We start from the raw sequence: 23443 nt of genomic DNA on the forward strand, positions 1-23443 counted from the left end.
TTTTTGAGACGGAGTCTCGCTCTGTCGCCCAGGCTGGAGTGCAGTGGTCGGATCTCAGCTCACTGCAAGCTCCGCCTCCCGGGTTCACGCCATTCTCTTGCCTCAGCCTCCAGAGTAGTTGGGACTACAGGTGCCCGCCACCTCGCCCGGCTAGTTTTTTAGTATTTTTTAGTAGAGACAGCGTTTCACCGTGTTAGCCAGGATGGTCTCGATCTCCTGACCTCGTGATCTGCCCGTCTCGGCCTCCCAAAGTGCTGGGATTACAGGCTTGAGCCACCGCGCCTGGCCGATAACACTAACTTTAAAAAGTCCATTAAAGGTATTTAGGGGAAAGGGCGCAGGGTTTGAAACATGGTGGACGACGTAGACCAGCATCAAACTACCAACACTGTAGAGGAGCCCCTGGATCTTATCAGGCTCAGCCTAGATGAGCTAATTTATATGAAGATGAGAAATGACCGAAAGCTTCGAGGCAGATTACATGCTTATGGTCAACATTTAAATATGATCTTGGGAGATGTGGAAGAAACTGACTACTGTAGAAATTGATGAAGAAACATATGAAGAGATATATAAATCAACGAAACGGAATATTCCAATGCTCTTTGTCCTGGGAGATGGCATTGTCCTGGTTGCCCCTCCACTGAGAGTTGGCTGAAACAGAATTTGTCCTGTATGGAAAACAGGAGACTTTGTACAGTGGCCTTTCTAAATGTACAAAACATTCAAAAGAGAAACTTGCATACATTTTGATATTAAGAAATAATTCTGGAGATTCTTCCATGCCTGAAATGAGTTGATTTGCAGATAACTCACAACTTCTTAAGCAAAATGGTATTTTCATTTTTCTCAAGCTCTTCCAATAAATATGACCACCAAGATGCAAAAAAAAAAAAAAGTATTTACATTTGGAAATAGTTATTCTTTATTTCCTAAAGGACTTAGTCTTAAGGATGGCTTTCTGAAATTTGTTCTGACTAGTTTTCATATTTTCTTTTAGGTGACATCTGCCAACAATTTACCCGAGAAATATTTGACATGTACCAGAATTATTCGTGCTATAAACACTGGCAATTTGAACTTCTGAATTATACACCAGCAGATTATGGTAGGCATATTGAGGAATTTGCCCGTAGCAGATACTGAAAATTATTTTACCTCTGATCTTGATTAGAACCATATTGTCCCATTTTTTAAAAACTTTTGGTGTATATCTACTAAACACTGTGACATAGGCTCATCAATCACAGTGGCTTACTATTATAGTACAGTTGTTAGCTGGGAGAAGAGAGTGGAAATGAGGGAAGCGTTTGCTTAGGGAGAAATATGTGAATTAGAGAAAATTCCCCTGAGGAACTTAGATACGTATCTTGCCTCAAAATCATTTTTCTCTGTTATTGAAAGCAAAGGTATATTAAGGTTTTTACTTTCAATAACTTTATTTATAAAATAATATAATAAGTATTACTAATTAGACTGAGTGGCTAATGTGTTTGATTTTATGAGAATGCAGAAAAGTTAATCATTTGTCTTTATTTTCAAGAAACTTCCGTTCTCTTTTGCCTGATAAAAATTTATACAACGGCTGGACTCTATGGCTTATGCCTGTAATCCCAGCACTCTGGGAGGCCGAGGTGGGTGGATCACCTGAGGTCAGGAGTTTGAGACCAGCCTGGCCGACATGGCAAAACCTTGTCTCTACTAAAAATACAAAAATTAATTGGGCATGGTGGCATGTGCCTGTAATCCCAACTACTCGGGAGGCTGAGGCAGGAGAATCGCTTGAACCCGGGACGGGGAGGTTGCAGTGAGCTGAGATCACCCCAGTGCACTCCTGCCTGGGCAACAGAGTGAGACTGTCTCAAAAAATAATAATAATAATAACAATAATACAACGTAGGCAAACAGTGCAGTTCTTTACCTTTAAATACTCAAGTATATTGATTCAAAACATGTGATGATAATTCTCTCATTTGTCCCATTCTTTTAATCCATTTGAAAGTTTTCCTCTGCTTGGTTACGCAGTGATACATTGTAGTAGACGGAGGAGTCATCAATAATAAACCACAAACTATCAAAGTGGGGAGAGAGGATTCATGTAAGTTGAACAGTAAAGGGAAATAAGAACCAGCATACAGCCTAAGGAAGTTGTACTTGATGCAGATTTCAGATACAACCAGTGGTCAGGAAAGGGGGTTATCCATGAGCGCAGACAGAAGAAACAACCTGGGCAGCAGCATGCTGGTGGGAGAGGTCTTGGTGTGTCGGGGAGGGAGTGGGGAGGCCAGTTTACCCATAGCTTGTCAGGGAAGTAATCTCTGAAGTAGGTTTGAGTGGATAGATTTTGAACAGCTTTGATTGATGGGCAGTAGGAAGCTGTTGAAAATTGTATTAATATGATTTGATAAAATATATTTTAAGGAGATTATTTTGACAATAGTGATGGATGGATGGAGGGATGGAGGGATGGATGGATGGATGGATGGATGGATGGACGGATGGATGGATGGAAAGGCTAGATTTAGTGCAGACTGCAAAGAGGTTATTACAGTAATCCAGATATGACTAAGAGTTAGAATGGGAAGTAGAATTATCTGTCAGAGACCTTCAAAGGATGAATAGGCATAATTTGCTAAGTAACTAGATGTGAGAGGCACTGTTGCTTATCCAGTATGTCCTGTGTGCACAACTTCACATCCTTGTGAAATAGGTATTACTAATCTCATTTTACAGATGAGAATCTAGGCTCAGAGAGTAAGTAACTAATCCAGGACCACACAATAAGTAACGGCAATCCTGGGATTAAATTTTAGTCTGTTTGATCCAGAGCTGCACTACATCCCATGATTCTATTCCGACACAAAGAAGATGAGCCACAGGGAGTCTAATCTTTCTAGCTGAGAAGACTGTGATACTCATTCATGCCATTGAATGGAATAGAAGTTGGAAGGCAGAAACCATTTGGAAAGAATAATGATGAATGGTTTTTGAATTATTAAGATTGAGGTTATAGTGAACATCCACTTAGAAACAGTCAGTAAATAGGCTGGGCACAGTGGCTCACACCTGTAATCCCAGCACTTTGGGACACTGAGTTCAAGACCAGCCTGACCAACATGGTAAAACCCCGTCTCTACTAAAGATACAAAAATTACCTGTAATCTCAGCTACTCAGGAGGCTGAGGCGCGAGAATCATTTGAACCCGGGAGGCGCAGTTTGCAGTGAGTCGAGATTGCACCAGTGCACTCCAACCTGGGCAATAGAGTGAGACTCAGTCTCAAAAAGAAAAAAAAGAAAAGAAATATTCGGAGTAAATACTGAAGTTGAGTAACCAGATCTTTGGTGAGAGAACAGAACTCAGGCAAACTATTTGATACCTGTTAACTCAGAGACAATGTCTGATACTGAGAGGATAAGTGAGGGAGAGTCTGCAGAAAGAGAGCATTCAGGGCAACAAGCTTTGGAGAATGGCCACGTTTAGAAGGATAGACCAGTTAGCAAAATAAAAGGAGGATTCAAGATAAGCAGAAAAAGGATGAGGACAGTAAAATATTATGGAAGCAAAAGAGGAGAGAGTTTCAAGGAGAATATAAGAAGAAACAGCAGCATTATGAAAAGGAGAGTAGTGGAAAATATCCTGAGTGAACTCTGATAGGTGTATTTTGAATGAAACTTTCAAGAATAAAAGGGAGATGACCTCAATAACAGGAACAGAGATTCTGTTCCAGGTTTGTAGAGCAGCCTAAACAATGGTTGGGAAAACTTTCCTTTAGACACACTAACTCACTGGCAAAATAAAAATATTTTGAAAAGTTACAAGCCTCCTTTTTTTTAAAAAAAAAGAAACATTACAAATATTTTACTCATATACCTTTAAAATTAAAGACTAAGGGCTGGGCGTGGCGGCTCATGCGGCTCATGCCTGTAATCTCAGCACTTTGGGAGGCCAAGGCAGGTGGATCATTTGAGGCCAGGAGTTTGAGGCCGGTCTGGCCACCATGGTGAAACCCCATGTCTACTACAAATACAAAAATTAGCAGGGCATGGCAGTGCATGCTTGTAATCCCAGCTTCTTGGGAGGCTGAGGCATGGAAATCACTTGAACCCAGGAGGCAGAGGTTGCAGTGGGCTGAGATTGTGCCACTGCACTCTGGCCTGGGCAACAGAATGGGACTCCCATCTCCAAAAAAAACAAAAAAGGAAAGAAAAAAAAAAATTAAAGACTAAGAATAAACCTTTATTCATTGAAATTTTAAGATAATTTCTAAAAAATTGATTTCTTTTTTGTTTTGTTTTTTTTTTTGAGGCAGAGTCTCGCTCTATCACCCAGACTGGAGTGCAGGGGCATGATCTCGGCTCACTGCAACCTCCACCTCCCGGGTTCAAGTGATTCTCCTGCTTCAGCCTCCTGAGTAACTGAGGTTACAGCCACGCGCCACACTCAGCTAATTTTTTGTATTTTTAGTAGAGACGGGCTTTCACTGTGTTAGCCAGGATGGTCTCCATCTCCTGACCTCGTGATCCACCCACCTCGGCCTGCCAAAGTACTGGGATTACAGGCATGAGCCACCGTGCCCGGCCTAAGAAAATGATGTCTTTATTAGAGGCAGTTAGGAGAAGAACATGATGTGGATAAAGAGAGGGCAAAAAGCACCTACCTTATGTACATGTTATATTACCTATGTGTGCACACAAATCATGTTTTTTTAATGTTTAATTGAAATGGAGAGGAACTCATAGATAACCACAGAGATTCACATAGCACTAAAAGCTAAAGTTGAAAAGAAACTGTTTCATGTACAAATTCATACGTTAAGTGACTTTCAAAGTCATATCATTTTACGGCAATAGGTACAGATAGAGACAATATTTAACCATTTCAGAAATAGTTCAAACTAAATGATCACAAGATAGTCTATGGAAGCAGTGAAGGGTAATGGTTCTAGATATGTAGTGTAGGTCTGACACTATCAATCTGTAAACCTGGTATCTAATGAACTGAAATATTTTCCACATTAAAGGGATTCTATGAAATATATTGCATGATCTCCCCAGCCCTCGACTGATGAATGTTTATAATTACGTTTTGGTATTCTCTACTCACAAGTTGAATTTGGGGAGGGGTGGCCTACTGGAATGTAGTTGTGAATTTTATGCGTCCAGATGACTCACCTTTCACCACAACTGTGAGAAACATATTTGTGGGGAGCCCCAGCATCCTTCAGGATCTCTGTGACCACTCTTCTGTCTGGGTCACACCATACAGTGGGGACTTTGGTCACTGAATTGGGAAACCTAAATGTAGTAGGAGTAATTCGATCCCAGGGTGGCAGGGGCCAACTGGTGGTACCCCACTGCCAAATGCCAAGTAGTAGGTGTAATTACCGTGTCAGACAGCAGAGTCAAAATAGCAAGCAGAGACCGGGCGCAGTGGCTCACGCCTGTAATCTCAGCACTTTGGGAGACTGAGATGGGTGGATCACCTGAGGTCAGGAGTTCGAGACCATCCTAGCCAACATGGCGAAACCCCGTCTCTACTAAAACTACAAAAATTAGCCAAGTGTGGTGCGTGGCTGTACTCTCAGCTACTCAGGAGGCTGAGGCAGGAGAATCACTTGAACCCGGGAGGTGGAGGTTGCAGTGAGCCGAGATTGCTCCACCGCAGTCCTGTCTGGGCGACAGAGCAAGACTCCATCAAAAGAAAAAAAAAAAGAGCAAGCAGAATAGTCTCACTTTTGCAGACTTACAGCATTGATCATGGTGTTCCTAGAAGTGAAATAAATAGGAAGCCTACTACTTGATCTGTATAAGAGAAAATTTCTAGGTCAAGTAAACAGAAGTCTGTCCTGAACCATTAAAAACAAGAATCACAGCTGCTCAACCAGTTTCCAGACTTGAGCCAATTTCCAGACCCAAAATACCTTGAGTGAAGGGGAGTGTATAGATCCCCTTGAAGAAACACACCAGGATACTGCCAAAACTTTTCCCCAGCCTCCCCAAAGGGATGTATAGCCTTTTAATGCGGTAACTATACTTTGGAGAAAAGAAAGTAATCAGAACTTTTGAGGACTTCTAGTCACTGTCTGTAAGCCAACACTAATTCTAGGACATTCACAAATGTCACTATGATCTACTAGTCAGGATAGGGGCTTGTGTGGAGGTCAGGTGATCAATGAATTTTAGCTCATGCCCATCTCACAGTGGGCCCAGTGTGAGAATAACCAATCCTCTGGTTATTTTCCCAGTTCCAGAATGCAAAATTGGAATAGACATACTCAGCAGCTGGTAGAATCCCCACACTGGTTCCCTGACTTATGGAGCAAAGGCTATTATGGTGGGAAAGACCAAGCGGAAGCCACCAGAACTGCCTCTAGGAAAATAGCAAACTAAAAGCAATACTGCAGTTCTGGAGGGATTGTGGAGATTAGTGCTACCACCAAGGACCTGAAAAATGCAGGGGTGGTGATTTCCGCCACATCCCCATTTAGCTCCCCTATTTGGCCTGTACAGAAGACAGGTGGATCCTGGAGAAATGATGGATTATTGAAAGCTTAAACAGGCAGTGAATCCAACGGCAGCTGCTGTACCAGATGTGGTTTCATCACTTGAGCAAATTAACATATTCCCTGGTACCTGGTATACAGCTGTTGATGTGGCAAATGCCTTTTTCTCCATCCCTGTCAGTAAAAGCCACCAGAAGCAGTTTGTTTTCATCTGGCAAGGCCACAATACACCTTCATTGTCCTCCGTTAGGGTATATCACCTCTCTAGCCCTGTGTCACAGTTTATCTCATAGGGAGCTTGACAGCCTTTCTCTTCCACAAGATTTCACACTGATCCAGGAAAGCCAATGGCATAGTTCCAGTTATGACTGATACCTCTCAACAGCTAAATGTCAACACTGTACTAAATGTTCTGCATGTATTTATCTCGGTTATGCCTCACAAAAACCCTTGGAGAGTAAAATTTTAAGGCTATGTTGTATGCCTGCATATGTCTTGAGGCACTACTCATATACTCTTCAGTGTGAATGTTTCCCCCTTCAGGTGTGCAGTGCTGTAGCCCTACTTATATACTATTATTATTTACACATAAGGAAACCAAAGCGTGGAACTAACTTGCCTGTGGGCAGACAGCTAGGAAGAAGAGAAGCTTGAATTTTGAACTCAGGTAGCCTAAGACTGGCTGTTTTAATCTATACCAAATAAGTCACAGTCTTCTCTTATAATATTCAAGTATTTGCACATGACATGAAGTAAAGGGGATGGAGGAGTAATTTTAAAGTACAGTGTGAATGTGAGATGGGGAATTTAAATTTGTTGTGACGCCACTCTGTTTTTGTTCCTGGATAATCTTTCATAGTATGTCCATCCTACCACACTGAATATGAATGTTAAACAATTTGATTTTTTATATCATCTGTCCCCTAAATGCATGTCAGCTTCTTTATTTGGTATGAAGATTATTATCCAGTAATATGTTTTATTGCTGGAGGAAGATCAGCTATGATGGACTTACCTAAGAGACAGTATGCCAGTCTCTTATAAGACACCTTCCTAAGGCATTTTCAAGGGTAATCTAAAACTATACTTAATTTTCGTCTGACATGCTGACTTTAGAAACCAAATGGGTTAGGGTTACTATGTCTTCATTAGAAATGCATTAGGAAGATGGCAACTGCAGTAGCAGCATAGTTTTCATTCTCTCTGAATCCCCATGCAAAAACACATATAGCAACTAGATAGCAAAACCAAAAACCCATGTATAGCATTGACAGCATTCAGTTGCAGTCCACAAAACCCTAAAACAAACCACCAATTGCCATAGAACCTGCATGGTCTAAGCATCTGTGCAGGAGGAAGAAGGAAGCAATGGGGTGGCATCTGCCAGATCTGAAAACTGGAGAACCCCCTCGTAACTCATGGTTATTCTCTGGAATTTGGGAGCCAGTTATGAACATGAGCTGGAGCTGGGAGGAGTTTTACGCTCTCCAATAATGAATGAGGGTTCAGACTTTAGGTAAGGAGATTGAAAGAGGCCAGAGCAGTATAGCCTCTAGGCTGCCTTTCCAAAACAGGCCCCCACACTGAGGAAGGACTGCTGGGAGGAGACTCAAAGTTGAGCAGGACAGGGATGAAGAGGGAGGAAGGGAAAAGAAGATCTAATCCAATGTCAGGGAGAACAACCAGGAAGTCCCAGAAAGCAGGCTGCTGTTTACTTGAACATTACACAAAGTCACAGAAAAGAGAGCTCTGTGAAGTTAGAAGAGCCTTCCTGGACTCATTCTAAAACATATGGAAAAGTAATCTCACATAAAAATAAACCATAGAAAAGTATTAAGGTCAAATTCCATACAAAGTTTTATGAGAAACAAGAGAATAAGGAGTAGAATAATATCCCTACAGACAATGAAAACACATTAGAAAGATATGACTACAAAATAGGTCAAAACTATTATCTACTATTTCAAAATAAGTTAAGAGGCTGAGCACGGTGGCTCACACCTATATTCCCCAGCAGTTTGGGAGGCCAAGGTGGGAGGATCGCTTGAGCCCAGGAGTTTGAGACCAGCCTAGGTCCCACATGGTGAGATCTTGTCTCTACAAAAAATTTTAAAAATTAGCTGAGCATGGTGGCACACGTCTGTAGTCCCAGCTGTTCCAGTGGCTGAGGTAGGATGGCTTGAGCCCAGGAGGTCAACAGTGAAGTGAGCTGAGATTGTGCCACTGCACTGCAGCCCAGACAACAGAGTGAGACCATGTCTTCAAAAAAAAAAGCAATATGAAGTGTCAAAGAATCTGGTAAATCAGGAGTAGAACTGAAATGACAGACTCAGGAAATAATGAGCAAAGAAAAATCATTTTAGATATGAATAAATTAGAAGAAACATTTGCGCAGATAAACAACATTTAATGCCTTAAGAAACTAGTAGTCAAAAAGGAAAATTTATTTTTGAAATCAAGAAGAAATGAAGACAGATAATAAAGGAGTGAAGAAAAATGACAAACATTGTTGACAGGCAAAAAGATTGATGAGATGATAAAAGTCAGAGCAGATACTATATTAGTTATTTATTGCTGTGTAACAAATTACCCAAAGCTTAGCAACTTCAAAGCAACAAACATTTTTTATCTCACAATTTATAAGGGTCAGGAATCAGCTGCTTTTCTGAGTGGCACAGGGTCTCTCATGAGGTTGCAGTTGAGCTGTTGGGTGGGGTTCTTGTCATCTCAACACAAGACTGGGGCTTCAGGGCCTGCTTCTAAGCTCACTCATGTGGTTGTAAGCAGATACCAGCTTTTCACCATGAGGGCCTCTCCATAGGGCTATTTCCGACTTAGCAACCTGTTTCTCCCAAGTGAGTGATGCAAGATGGAGGCCCTGGTTCTTTGTAATCTAACCTCAGAAGGTGACTTAGTATCACCTCTGCCATACTATATGCTGTTGATCATACAGACCAGCTGGGAGGGAACTGTAAGGGTATGAATACCAGCAGGCAGGGATCCTGGGGGGCCACCCTTGAGGCTGCTTATGATAAATACATCTATATTTCCAGAGAACTCTTCTGAAATAGAAATAAAAGATTTGAGGCCAGGCGCGGTGGCTCAAGCCTGTAATCCCAGCACTTTGGGAGGCCGAGACGGGCGGATCACGAGGTCAGGAGATCGAGACCATCCTGGCTAACATGGTGAAACCCCGTCTCTACTAAAAAATACAAAAAACTAGCCGGGTAAGGTGGCTGGCGCCTGTAGTCCCAGCTACTCGGGAGGCTGAGGCAGGAGAATGGCGTAAACCCAGGAGGCAGAGCTTGCAGTGAGCTGAGATCTGGCCATTGCACTCCAGCCTGGGCGACAGAGTGAGACTCCATCTCAAAAAAAAAAAAAGAAAGAAAAGATTTGAAACCATGTGCACATCTGAAAATATCCAGCTAGAACGACCAACACTAAGCCATAGGCTGATAAAATGTTTGGAGACTTACAAAAAAGGGAAAAGATCATTAGACATGTAGAAACAAAACCCTGGAGGACTTATAAGGGAAGGATTAGATTCCTTCAGACTCTTCTTCAGAACAGCACTTTGGCCAGAGATAGATTCAGCAGAAAGAAGAGAAAGGAGGAAGGAAGGAAGAGGAAGGAAGGAGGAAGGAAGAAGGGAAGGAGGGATGAGGGAAGGAGGGAAGGAGGGAAGAGGGAGTGAGGGAGGTGGAGGGAGGGAGGAGGAGGGAGAGGAAGGAAGGAGGGAGGAGGGAAGGAGGGATGAGGGGGAGGGAGGGAGGGAGGGAGGAAAGGAAGGAAGGAAGGAAGGAAGGAAGGAAAGGAAGGAAGGAAGGAAGGAGAAAGTTGAGTTAAGGATTTTATAATCAGCAAAACTGACTTATAAATGTGAAGGGAGCAAATTGTTATCATTATGCAAGAATTCAGGAAATACTCTTCCCATGGTCCCTTTCTGTAGAATCTACTAGAAACAAGCTTCAGACAACTAAAATGAGAGATAGCAAAATAAGGAATGGGGGTGAGCATGAAATATTCAGTTAGATGAAGAACTGGGAGTAATTGAAGGCTAAGGAGAATGAATTTGTTACATAAGGACTGTATGATCTGACAGTGTAGATATAGTACAATCATTTGAAAAATGGGAGGCAAATGGCAAGAGCATATGCAAAAAAGTTTTAATGTTTGTAGTAATTGTATTAGTAGAACTAGTATTAGTATTCTGAGACAGGTGTGTAGCGTAATATAAAAACAGATGAGTAATTGTGGGATATTTTAATTCTAATGCCCTCTCTTTGAGAACCAAGATTCTTGGTATGGGAAGAAACACAATAAAAGTGTAATAGAAAAGAGGTTGAATTTAACTTGGAAGTGTCAGTTGTAAAAACTCTGAAAGGTCTGAGATTTTACCCTACTTGCACACTAACAAGTTAGCCTGCTGCTGTTTCATGGGTCAGCAGTGAAGGACAGTTTATTACTCAGGGTTATTGCAATAGCCAGAGTATCAGCATTTTTGTGCCAGTTCCCTGAGCCCAGAGTCCCACAGGGCAACAACTAAGAAGACCAGATGATTCCTGCCCACACGGTAGGTTGCATTATAGGAGAAGAGCACTGAACTTAAGGAAATTGAGTCTTTTTTCTTTTTTTTTTTTGAGGTGGGGTCTCACACTGTCTCCCAGGCTGGAGGGCAGTGGCATCATCCCAGCTCGCTGCAGCCTCAACTGGGATCAAGCCATCTTCCCACGTCAGCCTCCCATGTAGCTGGGACTACAGGCACGTGCCACTACACCTGGCTAATTTATTTATTTATTTATTTTTTAAATGCTATTTATTTATTTATTTTGAGATGGAGTCTCTCTCTGTCACCCAGGCTGGAATGCAGTGGCACGATCTCAGCTCACTGCAACCTCCGCCTCTCAGATTCAAGCGATTCTTCTGCCTCAGCATCCCGAGTAGCTGGGACTACAGGTGCACGCCACCACGCCCGGCTAATTATTGTATTTTTAGTAGAGACAGGGTTTCATCGGGGTTTCATCCTATTGGTCAGGCTGGTCTTGAACTCCTGACCTTGTGATCTGCTCATCTCGGCCTCCCAAAGTGCTGGGACTACAGGCGTGAGCCACAGCGCCGGCCATAATTTTTGTATTTATTGTAGAGATGAAGTTTGACTGTGTTACTCAGGATGGTCTTGAACACCTGGGCTCCCGCTGTCTGCCCACCTCAGCTTTGCAAAGTGCCATGAACCACTGCGCCCAGCCATTTTTTTAATGGGCAGTAGGCATGCCTGCACATTGCTCTAGAAAGAGACACTATCTCTGTCTTCCAAGGCTGTGGAAACCTATCCTTTGCTCGGGAGGGACACATTATTTCCAAGGCTGTTCACTGCACAAACCACCTTTAAAAGATATTTTAGAGCGAAATAGCCAGCAATGCTTCATTTGTAAGATGTGCAGGAACACAAGAGACCCATGGAAAATTGTGTCTCAACATCACATGAACTCATGAGGTTATTTCCTATCTCTGGCCACTGAAAAGGCTTAGAAATAATAACCAAATCCAGTAGTAGTGGACAACCCTAGCCTGGTTCTCTCGAACCAGGACTTCTTGGAGACATGGCTGATTCCAGGTCTAGGGCAAAAAATGTTCAAGATAATCCTGGAGTATCTTGTTATGCCATACAAATGGGGCATGTCCCATATAAATGGGGCATGTCAAAAGAATTCAGAAGTCGATTTGAAGAGGCTCTATGGGCCAAAGATGGGACTAGTTGAGCTTTAATAATAACTGTACTTGGTTTAAATATGCTGGATGTGTTTCAATCCTTGAGTTCATAATGATAATTTAAACTTTTAATTGGTCATCTTCAGAGGATTAAAATGAACCAGTTCAGTGTATTACAAAAAAAAAAAAAATGTTGGTATATTGGTAGACATGGTAAAAGGCACAGAATCAAACATTTATCTTGCTTTTCCTATGTAATTGTATCACTAGGTAATCAAATGGTAGACAAGGAGAAGTGTCTCTTTATTAGTGTATTTTAACTAATAAGTGAAAAAGAAATGATAGAATTAGACTGTCACCATTCAGTGTCAAAGGCTGTCAAGACTGTAAAAAGAGAGACATCCAGACACCGTACACCTCCTGTAGTCTTGCCAAGGGGCTTGAACTGAGGTCTGATCCAGTGTCTGCATCCAGCTGCCTAATTGCTGCCAATACAGAGGGCAGCAGAACAGGGTGACTTGCACCAAGAATATGCAATCCGCAAAAACAGACTGCTGGAAATTCTACAGGTCAGCAGCCCACATTCAACAGATCATTTGTAGGAAATGAAAGCAATGGATGATAAGCATGTGGACTAATAGACTAAAAAGATACATCAAACATTTTTAAATGGGCAGGACTAAACTGTAGTGCCTAGGGCTACACGTTTAGGTAATGAAATTATGGTAAAGAAAGGAATAAAAGTCAGGATAATGATTACTCTTAGGGAAGAGAGAGGATTATGACTGGAAATGGCATTTGGGAGGGCTTATAGAGTGACTAGCACAGTTCTTTTTCTTGACCCGAGTGGTGGACATTAAACCATATATTTGATTTGTGTGTTTTTCTGTCTTCATATATTATTGTATCATAAAAAAGATTTTTAAAAAAAATTAGATAAGAACAAGTGGCCGGGCATGGTGGCTCACGCCTATAATCCCAGCACTTTGGGAACCTGACGCGGGCAGATCATGAGGTCAGGAGTTCAAGACCAAACTGGCCAACATAGTGAAACCCCATCGCTACTAAAAATATGAAAAATTAGCCGGGCCTGGTGGCGGGCACCTGTAATCCTAGCCACTGAAGAGACTAAGGCAGGAGAATCATTTGAGCACACAAGGCAGAGGTTGCAGCAAGCCGAGATCGAGCCATTGCACACCAGCCCCGGCGACAGTGCAAGACTCTGTCTCAAAAATAAAAAATAAAAAAAAACAAGCTAGCCTAGGTGTTAAGATTCTTTTGTGATACTCTTCCCACTCCACAGATAAGCAAGAGCTGACTTTCAATAAATTCTTGAAAACTTGGGAGGATCTGTGGAGTTATTCAACATTATGAAATTATTCTACTATTGAGCAATTTTTTATATATGATACCATATTAGCCTAAGAATACACAGGGTAGTTCAATGCAGAAAACATCCCAGTATTATTTTTTATTCAAATAGTATTTTCCCCTTATTATAAAAGAAAACTTGTTCATTATAGAAAATTTGGAAATAAGAAAATGTATTATTCTATTCCCCAGACATAACCAAATAATATTTTGGTATGTTTCCTGTTGTTGCATCACTAGCTCCTATAATTAATTAATTAATTAAATTTTGGTATGTTTCCTTTTATATTTTAATATATTTACATTGGGAAACTATAGTTTTGTTTATACTTTATGTCTTCTTTTCTTCTTCTTCAGAGGCCCTTGTTATCCCATGCTTTATGTTCTCATCTCAGGCTCTGTACTCACATTCAGGCCTTCAATTAAGGACATTTAGGATCCTGATCTGTTTCAAAGGAGAATTCATTACTATTTCTGGACTGTTGTTCCCCTAGGTGGACTACATCATGCAGCTGCCCGAATTTCCGGTGACAGTGTCTATAAGCATTTGAAGTATGAGGGTGGGATTCACCGAGTTCAGCGTATCCCCGAGGTGGGCCTGTCCTCAAGGATGCAGCGCATTCACACGGGAACAATGTCGGTTATTGTCCTTCCTCAACCAGATGAGGTAACCTCAGCAGGAGGCATGGAAAACTCACTCCATGTCAACACGTATTGTGCTGGGAAGCCTTAGCTTCTAGGAAAATCTGTCCTTTTTTTTTTTTTTTTTTGAGATGGAGTCTCACTCTGTCGCCCAGGTTGGAGTGCAGTGGTACGATCTCAGCTCATTGCAACCTCCACCTTCCTTGTTCAAGCAATGTTCCTGCCTCAGCCTCCCGAGTAGCTGGGATTACATGCACATGCCACCATGCCTGGCTAATTTTTTTGTACTTTTAGTAGAGACAGGGTTTCACCATGTTGGCCAGACTGGTCTCGAACTCCTGACCTCAGGCAATCCTCCTGTCTCGGCCTCCCAAAGTGGTGGGATTACAGGAGCCACCGCTCCCAGCCGGAAATCTGTTCTTTTCATGGCTGCAGATTGGACTTGATAGTCTCTAATGGGAAATCTTTAATTCTCCCCCAGGCAAAGTTGCCCCTCTTATCACTGACCAAGATGTTTTGTTTGCTTTTAAATAGAAGTCACTAATTTTCAAAAAAAATGTTCATTTAATGTTGCTGCCTAAATTTTATCTTAAGAAAGAAAATGAATTCCGGAGATAATATTTCAAGGTCAGTGGTACAATATCAGTATGGGGACCATATATCTATCTTTTTAGTTGAATACAGCCATCTGCTCTATATTTTTCTTTTCCCTAACCTTTTTTTTTCAAACATACAGAAAACTGAAAGGATACCATAATGAAATGTTACAACCTTCCCCTGAGGTTGGTTGTTTACATTTTCTCACATTTGCTTGATTCCTATGTATATGTATATACATTTACTTAAATGAACTGTAAAGGATACAGCAGACACCATGAGACCTTACCTTCCAAATCTTTCACATACATCTCCTAGGCATTCTCCTATATAAGCGCACTACCATTACCTAGGAAAACTAAGCATAATTGTGTGATATCGAATATCTAGTACATTTAACAGTTTCCCTAATCAGCCCCCAATTTTTTTATAGCTGTTTATTTATCTATTTTTTGAGGCAAGGTCTCACTGTGTTGCTCAGGCTGAACTTGAACTCCTGGGTTCAAGGTGATCCTCCTGCCTTAACCTCCTGAGTAGCTAGGACTACAGGTGTGCCACTATCCCTGCATATAGTGATTTTTTTTTTTTTTTTAACCAGGATCCTGTCAAGTTTCACACATTGCAATTAGTTGCTATATTTCTTTAAGTTTGGAACAGTCTCCCAACTTTTTATTATTATTATTTTTTAATGGTAATGACTTTTGGAAAAGTCTAGACCATTTGTCTTGAAGAATGTCCCACATTCTGGATTCCTCTGACTGTTCCTCGTGGTACTCTTTAACTTGTTCCTTTATCCTCTGTATTATGTTGAAAGTTATATCTACATGTTCCATTCCGTGCAGGTTACACATTTTGAGTGAGAATACTTCATAGGTGTAGTTATAGGCATGTTGCCTCTTATCAGAAGACACATAATGCTAGATTGTCTCACTTTTAGTGTGCCTTAGTTTTAGTAGTTAGTGAAGATGGTGACCACAGAAATATCTCCATTGTAAAAGTGTATTTCTCCCTTTGCAATTACTAAGTAATTTCTAGGGTACATATATCCTGTTCCCAACTACCTTTCATCCATAGTTTTAACATCCATTGGTGATCCTTCCCTGAATCAGTTCTTTACTTTGGGGTTGCAAGATGATGATTTTCTAATTCTGTCATTCCTTCCACATTTATTAACTGGCATTCTTCTGTAAAGAACTTTCCTCCCTACTACCTTCTCACCTTCTAGCCCACACTTTCTTGCATTCTTTTTCTAGTGTATGATTTCATTATAAACTCATATATCAAGTTTCACATGTTAACCTCATTATAGACTCATGGATTCATGTTTTATTCACTTATTTATAGTTACTATTCTTCTTTATGTTCAAATAGTCCCAGATTTGGTCTATAGTAGCCTTTTAGGGTATCCCTTTTGTCCTTTTGAAATGATACCATCATTTGAGCGCATCTATGCTTTTGGACACAATTAGATTCCCAGGCCCATTTTGTACTATCCTGCCTCAGACTTAAGTCAGCCTGGTTCATTTTAGTGGGGAATGTATCCAGAAATCAAGATCTAGATAGTAGGTCTGTTCATTATCATTAGTGTTGTTACTTCTAGACTCCTTCAGTGGATATAGCCAGGAAATACATGTTTTGAAATCACAGTTTCATATTATTACTACCAATTCAAATTTAACATTACAGAAATTTTTGTCACCCCTCAACTTCTTGCATTTTGTATTTACATCTCTCCATTATACAAAAAATCTTGTTTCATAATCATTTTAATATGTTTATTTGGTTTATTATATACTATATATAAAATAGTTTCAAAATTACAATATCAACATTACTAATAGTAAACTACTGAGTAAGTTTAAGATTTTTTCCCTTAGAATATATTCTACCAAGACTGTGTAGTCAGGCTGGGTGTGGTGGCTCACGCCTGTAATCCCAGCACTTTGGGAGGCCGAGGCAGACAGGATCATTTGAGGTCAGGAGTTCGAGACCAGCCTGGCCAATATGGTGAAACCCTGTCTCTACAAAAAATACAAAAAAATTAGCCAGGCGTAGTGCCATGCGCCTGTAGTCCCAGCTACTCAGGAGGCTGAGGCAGGAGAATCACTTGAGCCCGTGAGGTGGAGATTGCAATGAGTTGAGATCACCCCATTGTGCTCTAGCCTGGGCAACAGAGTGAGACTCTGTTAGAAAAAAAAAGAATGCATAGTCAGAGCACTATGCTCAGAGACCATCTGAAATAATTTTTTTCTGTGTGGTTATGTTACTATGATAAATATTTTGGTTCATTTATTTCTGTTTTTATTTAATTTTAGGCTTTGATTTTCTTTTCTCTTTTACTTAATTTTATTTTCATACATTAAATATTTACATGGTTAAAAAACCAAAACCATAGAGTTGTCTTGCTTCCATCCTTATTTCTTCTGCCCCATTCCCACTTACCCTGTTTTTCTTTTCTTTTCTTTTTTTTTTTTTTTGAGACGGATTCTCACTCGGTCACCCAAGTTAGAGTGCAGTGGCCCCATCTTGGCTTACTGCAACCTCTACCTCCCAGGCTCAAGTGATTTTCCCACCTTAGCCTTTTGAGTAGCTGGGACTATACAGGTGTGTGCCACAATGCCCGGCTAATTTTTATATTTTTTGTAGAGACGAGGTTTTGCCATGTTGCTCAGGCTGGTCTTGAACCTCCTGAGCTCAAGTGATCTGCTTGCCTTGGCCTCCCAAAGTGCTGAGATTACAGGCGTGAGCCACAGTGCTGGGCCCTGTTTTCATATTCTTGAAAATTAAACTCATTTAGTGTCATCTCACTATTCTAAAAGTTAGAATATTCTAACTTTTAGAATAGTGAGATTTGTTAACTATTTGTTAACTATTTGTGTGTATGTGTGTCTGTGTCTGTGTCCGTGTCTGTGTATAAGTTCCCAAAGGCTGCTGTAACAAATTACCACAAACTTAGTGGCTTCGAATAGCAGTAACTTATTATTTCACAGTTCTAGCAGCCAGAAGTCCAAAATCAAGGTGTTAGCAGAGTCACGCCTCTCTGAAGGCTCTGGGGAGACTCCTCCCTTGCATCTTCCAGCTTCTGGTTGCTCCAGGTGTTCCCTGGCTTGAAACTATACCACCTTCAAATTCACATGGTCTTCTCCTTTACTCTCTCCTCTAGTTGTTTCTTATAAGGACTCTTGTCATTGGATTTAGGGCCTATCCTGATAATCCAGGATAATCTCATCTTAACTCAATTACCTCTGCAAAGAACCTTTTTCCGAATAAGGTTCCGAATTAGAACATTAACATATCTTTTTGGGAGCCACCTTTCAATCCACTAATAAACACACACATACACCAATGAAGTTGATTTTCATTATTCCCAGTAGTTATGTTCTGTAAAGTTGCAGCAAACACTAATTTAGTAGATATTGAACCACTTGGGAGTAATGGTTCAGTATTTGTTAAATCAATGTTAGGAACAATGGTTCAATATTAACTAAATCCAGCTGAGCGTGGTGGCACACACCTGTGGTCCCAGCTACTCAGGAGGTTGAGGCAGGAAGATTGCTTTAAGTCCAGGAGTTCGAGGTGGCAGTGAGCTATGATTGCACCATTGCACTCCAGCCCAGGCAACAGAGTGAGACCCTCTCTCAAAAAAAAAAAAAAATTAGCCAAATCCATAAACACACACACATACACACACACACACTGAGCTCACATAGATTATAATCTTAAATTCTAAAAATAACCCATCCTGGTAGATTCTCTATACTTTACAAAAGAGAAAACGAGACCTAGGAGTGTCGAGTGACTTGCCTGATGCTGCTCCACTAATAGGTGCTAGAGTTCATATTCAAACCCAGTCCAACTGGCCCCAGAGCCAGAGCACTGCTCTGCTCTGCCCCCTACACCTCCATTCTCTGGTCATCTCTGTAGGAGAGCTGCCACAAGAAGGCAATGTTACCTTGTCCTACTTCAGCTGGCAATGGGCAAGTGTGGAGCAGCTCATATTTTTCACTGCCCTATGCATGTCTGCAAATGACTGTGGAAGTGCCTTAGGTGTTGATTCAAGGATACAAATAAATTTTAGCGAGTAGGAAAATTTGCAAACAGACATTCTAACAATAATGAGAATCAACAATATATAGTATATATGTGTGTGTTTTATGTATTTTTGGGGATTTCTTACATGTAACTTTGGGATGATGAATGATGAAACTTTTGATAGATTGAAAACTCAGTGTTCTCATAACATCCTAAATCAGTGCTTAAAAATGGAATCCCAGGGCTAGGTGTGGTGGCTCATGTCTGTAACCTCAGCATTCAGGAAGTCCAAGGTGGGAGGATTGCTTGAGGCCAGGAGTTCAAGACCAGCCTGGGCAAATTAGCAAGACCCCATCTGTACAAGAAATTTTTAAAATTAACATGGCATGGTGGTGCGCACCTGTAGTCCTAGCTACTCAGGAGGCTGAGGCAGGAGGATCACTTAAGCCCAGGAGTTTGAGGTTACAGTGGGTTATGATTGTGCCACTATACTCCAGCCTAGGCAACAGAGAGCGATCCTGTCTCAAACAAACAAAAAATAGCATCCTATTGGAATGGGCAGTTTATTGCTCTTTCTTTGGTATAAGTTACTTCTCTTAGTCTAAAGGCTATAACTTAAAACAGTACAGTTTATTTGAAAAACCTTGGAATCGATTTCATATTAAAGTATTCACGGAGTGTAGAATTATGCCATCCCTTCTGTTCTAGGTGGATGTGAAATTGAACCCCAAGGATTTGCGAATAGATACATTTCGAGCCAAAGGAGCAGGAGGGCAGCATGTTAATACAACTGATAGTGCTGTCAGACTTGTCCACATCCCCACAGGTAAGCAAGCCCATTTTTCCATCTTACTCAGCATTTGGAAGGAAATAATCCTATGTGAGTGTCTGGTTCCTTGCACAGCTCTTTAAAAATGTCACTGGGGTTGTGGATAAGGATGGCTATTGTGTTCATGGTCCCCTTCTGTTTGGAAAGATTCCTTTCTGAAAAGATGCGGACAGTGAGCAGACCTGTTCAGGGAAGCTTCCCAGGTATGCTGGACAGGAGTGAGCAACCAGAGGTGCCCCAGCCTAAATACAAACGAAACACAGAAGCAGCCTTGGACAGGCCACTGCCGTGGATCTTATATCACCTTGTAGCATGATGGCTAACTCCATTAGGCTTTGCTGCACTAATGCTTTTATTTTGAATATTGGTAATTTTGGTATACTCTGAGGTAATTTTGCGGTCTGTAATGTGATTTTAAATATTCCTACCATTTTCAAAATAAAATGTTTAACTTCTTAATTTTTTAAAATTAATTTTTACATTTCATGTATATGGTTTTAAAAGTCTCATGGCAAAGTCCTGTAACAAAAAAACCAACAGCTGTCTGAACTTGTTCCCACCCTCTTCCTACTTCCTCTACCCTCAGTTCCCATTTCTTAAAGATAACCACTTTAAATTCTTTTAGCTCACTTCTCTAGCTGCAAAAAACAAATAGGCCTCTTTTAGCTATTTCTTCTGGTAATTACCTCAGTATTCCTAAATAATAGGCAAATAGTGCTCTTCTGACCAACTATAAAGGTTATATATTTACGGCTTAATGTTGTAGATGAGAATTTTGCTCTTCCTGTATACCTTTTCCTCTTCCAAATATTTGTCTTTTGGCAAAATTAATTTTCACTGTGTTCATATAATGAACAGATAGTGTTTGACACTGAGTCCATTAGTACACAGTCCTGTGGTTTCATTTCCTAGAGTTAATAATCACCTCATTGATTTTTCATTTGCCTACTTTTCTTTGACTCTGAGTCTGCCTGCATCTTCCAAAAGCTGTGTAAAATGAAGTCACTCCAGTGCTCTCTGGAGACTCCCTGACAGAGCACTCCATCATCTTGCTCCAGTGTGGACGAGCTGCTCCCCAGGACATTGCACAGGGGTTGTCCTGGTCATCAGCAGGTGGGGAGTTCCTTTCACCTCTATTCTGTGTTGGATCCTCCCATTTCTTGGGTTCCATAGTGTCTTTTTCTCTTTGTTACTCTGTCATTTTAACAAAGCTCATCTTTAAGTGGCTTCCTGAGGAAAGATTTGTGACATGTAAGTACTTCAAGGCTTTGGAGATCTGAAAATAGCTTTATTCTAACTTTACACTTCATTGATCATTTCTTGGAAATAACTTCCCCTTAGAGCATTGAAAGTCTTTTTCATTCCTTGTATTTGTTGCTTTCAGTTTAGAGACTCATGCCTTTCAGCTCTGAAATACTTTCTTCAATAATTTCTTGCATAACATTCTCTTTATTCTTCCTGGAATTTCTATTAGTTAGATGTTAGACCTCTTGAATTTTTTTTTCCCTCATATTGTCTGTCACTTTGTTTTTTAGTTATTTTTCCTACCCTTTTTCTGATTTTAAAAAATTTATTTTTTTTAACTTTTGGGAGCTCTTTCTTGTTCTCAGAATTGTTTTCTCATAGCATCCTTTTCTTATTTTGTTGATACTTATTTCTTTTTTTTTATTGCTCAAGGATATTAATTTTAGTTTCCCTGATGTTCCCTTCTGCTTTCTGCAGTGTCTGTGTTTCTTCTGAGTTTATTTTTGTTTCATGCTTGCTTTACTTTTCTTTTTTTCTTTTTGAGACAAGGCCTTGGCCTGTTGCCAAGGCTGGAGTACAGTGGTGTGATCACAGCTCACTGCAGCTGTGACTTTCCCAGGCTCAGGTGACCCTGCCACGTCAGCACCACTCCCCCGCCCCCTGTTCCTGGTAGCTGGAACTACAGGCACTTGCCTGGCTAATTCTTGCTTTTTTTTTTTTTTTTTTGGTAGACACCAGGTTTCTCCACATTTCCCAAGCCGGTCTCCAACTCCTTCTTAGCTCAAGTGATCTGCCTGCCTCAGCATCCCAAAGTGTTGGGATAACAGACATGAGCCACTACACTTGGCCCATTCTTACTTTCATGTTGAAATTTCTAGGAATTCTTGTCTGTCTGTACATATTTAAGAGTCAGGTTCTAAAGCTCTGAATGCACTTATCCACATACCCACTAGTGAGTTCCACTGTAGATCAGTTAGAGCGTTAATCAGCTTTTTTATTAGGGACCTTTTCTCTTGCGAGTTTGTTTTCTCCTGAGAAGGATCTTCCAGGATACAGCTGAGAGTAAGGTCAAGGTGTCACCGTTCAATAGCAGTCGTTTACTTAATCCTCTTGTCTTCCAGCCATGTTCACACTTGCCCTCCCTTGTAACTAGTCCCAGTTCTAGAATTTTCCTGATTTAATTATCCAGAAATACACCTCCTGCCTTCTGCAGATTGAGGAAGGAGACTTGAGGATCTATTTGTTATTATAGGCTTTCTGTATTTAGCCCTAGCTCCTCAAGCCTGACTTTTGAAATACCTGGTGTCTCTATTTCTGAGCCTTTCTGGCACTTAGCAAGGCAAATTGGCCAGTTTCTGGTCAGCATGTCCCTCTACTGGGAATTAAGTGTCACCTTCCTTCCAGCTGCTAAGTCATTTATCATTCTTCCATCCACTTTTTGTCTTTAATAGATCATGTTTGGGGATTATATACTTTTATTTCAGATGGAGTTTGTGTTTCTGTGTCTTGTTCTTGTTGTAGTGTGATTTTAAAAAAAGGTGGGGGGGGGGGTCAGGCGCAGTGGCTTATGCCTGTAATCCCAGCACTTTGGGAGGCTGAGGCAGGTGGATCCCCTGAGGTCAGGAGTTTGAGACTAGCCTGGCCAACATGGTGAAACCCCATCTCTACTAAAAATACAAAAAAATCAGCCAAGCGTAGTAGTGTATGCCTGTAGTCCCAGGTACTGGGGAGGCTGAGGCAGGAGAATCAGTTGAACCCAGGAAGCAGAGGTTGCAGTGAGCTGAGATTGTGCCATTGCACTTCAGCCTGGCCAACAGGAGCAAAACTCTGTCTCAAAACAAACGAAAAAAAAAACAGAAACCATCTTGAAGTCAGACATCATTATGATTGCTCGTATTGTTTGTTATATGAAAAGCTAAAACAACCTAAATATCCAACAATGGGATAATTTCATACTTTCTCTTAAGTTTCCTTTACTGATTTTATTCCATAGGAAACTGTTAAAAAAAAAAAAAAAAAAAAAAAGGCTGGGCACAGTGGCTCACGCCTGTAATCCCAGCACTTTGGGAGGCCAAGGCAGGTGGATCACCTGAAGTTGGGAGTTCGAGACCAGCCTGACCAACATGAAAAAACCCCATCTCTACTAAAAATACAAAATTAGCCAGGTGTGGTGGCGCATGCCTGTATTCTCAGCTACTTGGGAGGCTGAAGCAGGAGAATCGCTTGAACCCGGGAGGTGGGGGTTGCGGTGAACTGAAATCATACCATTGCACTCCAGCCTGGGCAACAAGAGTGAAACTCTGTCTCAAAAAAAAAAAAAAAAGAAAATAATATATGCATGAGCAAAAGAACATAAAACATTTGTAATAATAACCCAGTAACCATTGTTGGCATATATCTTTGGTATACATCCTTTCAAATTCTTTTCTGTACATATAAAAATGCGCCATTTTTTTCCCAAAAAATGAGGTTATACTTTTTTTTTTTCCTAGATGGAGTCTAGCTCTGTCACTC

General features: G+C 40.9%; 1 protein-coding gene and 1 pseudogene across 7 annotated transcripts in view; both read left to right on the forward strand.

Moving 5' to 3' along the window:
• The window catches only part of MTRF1 (mitochondrial translation release factor 1), a 49018-nt gene that overhangs the window by 11286 nt on the left and 14289 nt on the right, over positions 1–23443 (forward strand). For 6 of the 7 annotated variants that reach the window (XM_017850165.1, XM_017850170.1, XM_017850166.1 and 3 more), the window contains 3 exons: positions 1001–1108; positions 14079–14251; positions 19564–19681. In XM_017850165.1, coding sequence (XP_017705654.1) covers positions 1001–1108; positions 14079–14251; positions 19564–19681 — 399 coding nt within the window. The remainder of the gene's footprint in view (positions 1–1000; positions 1109–14078; positions 14252–19563; positions 19682–23443) is intronic. The other variant, XM_017850171.1, reaches the window with a different exon arrangement.
• Positions 275–792, forward strand: LOC108514121 (U6 snRNA-associated Sm-like protein LSm3 pseudogene; annotated as a pseudogene).

The sequence above is a fragment of the Rhinopithecus bieti genome, unplaced genomic scaffold (assembly GCF_001698545.2).
Source record: "Rhinopithecus bieti isolate Rb0 unplaced genomic scaffold, ASM169854v2 scaffold_32955, whole genome shotgun sequence".
Lineage (NCBI taxonomy): Eukaryota > Metazoa > Chordata > Mammalia > Primates > Cercopithecidae > Rhinopithecus > Rhinopithecus bieti.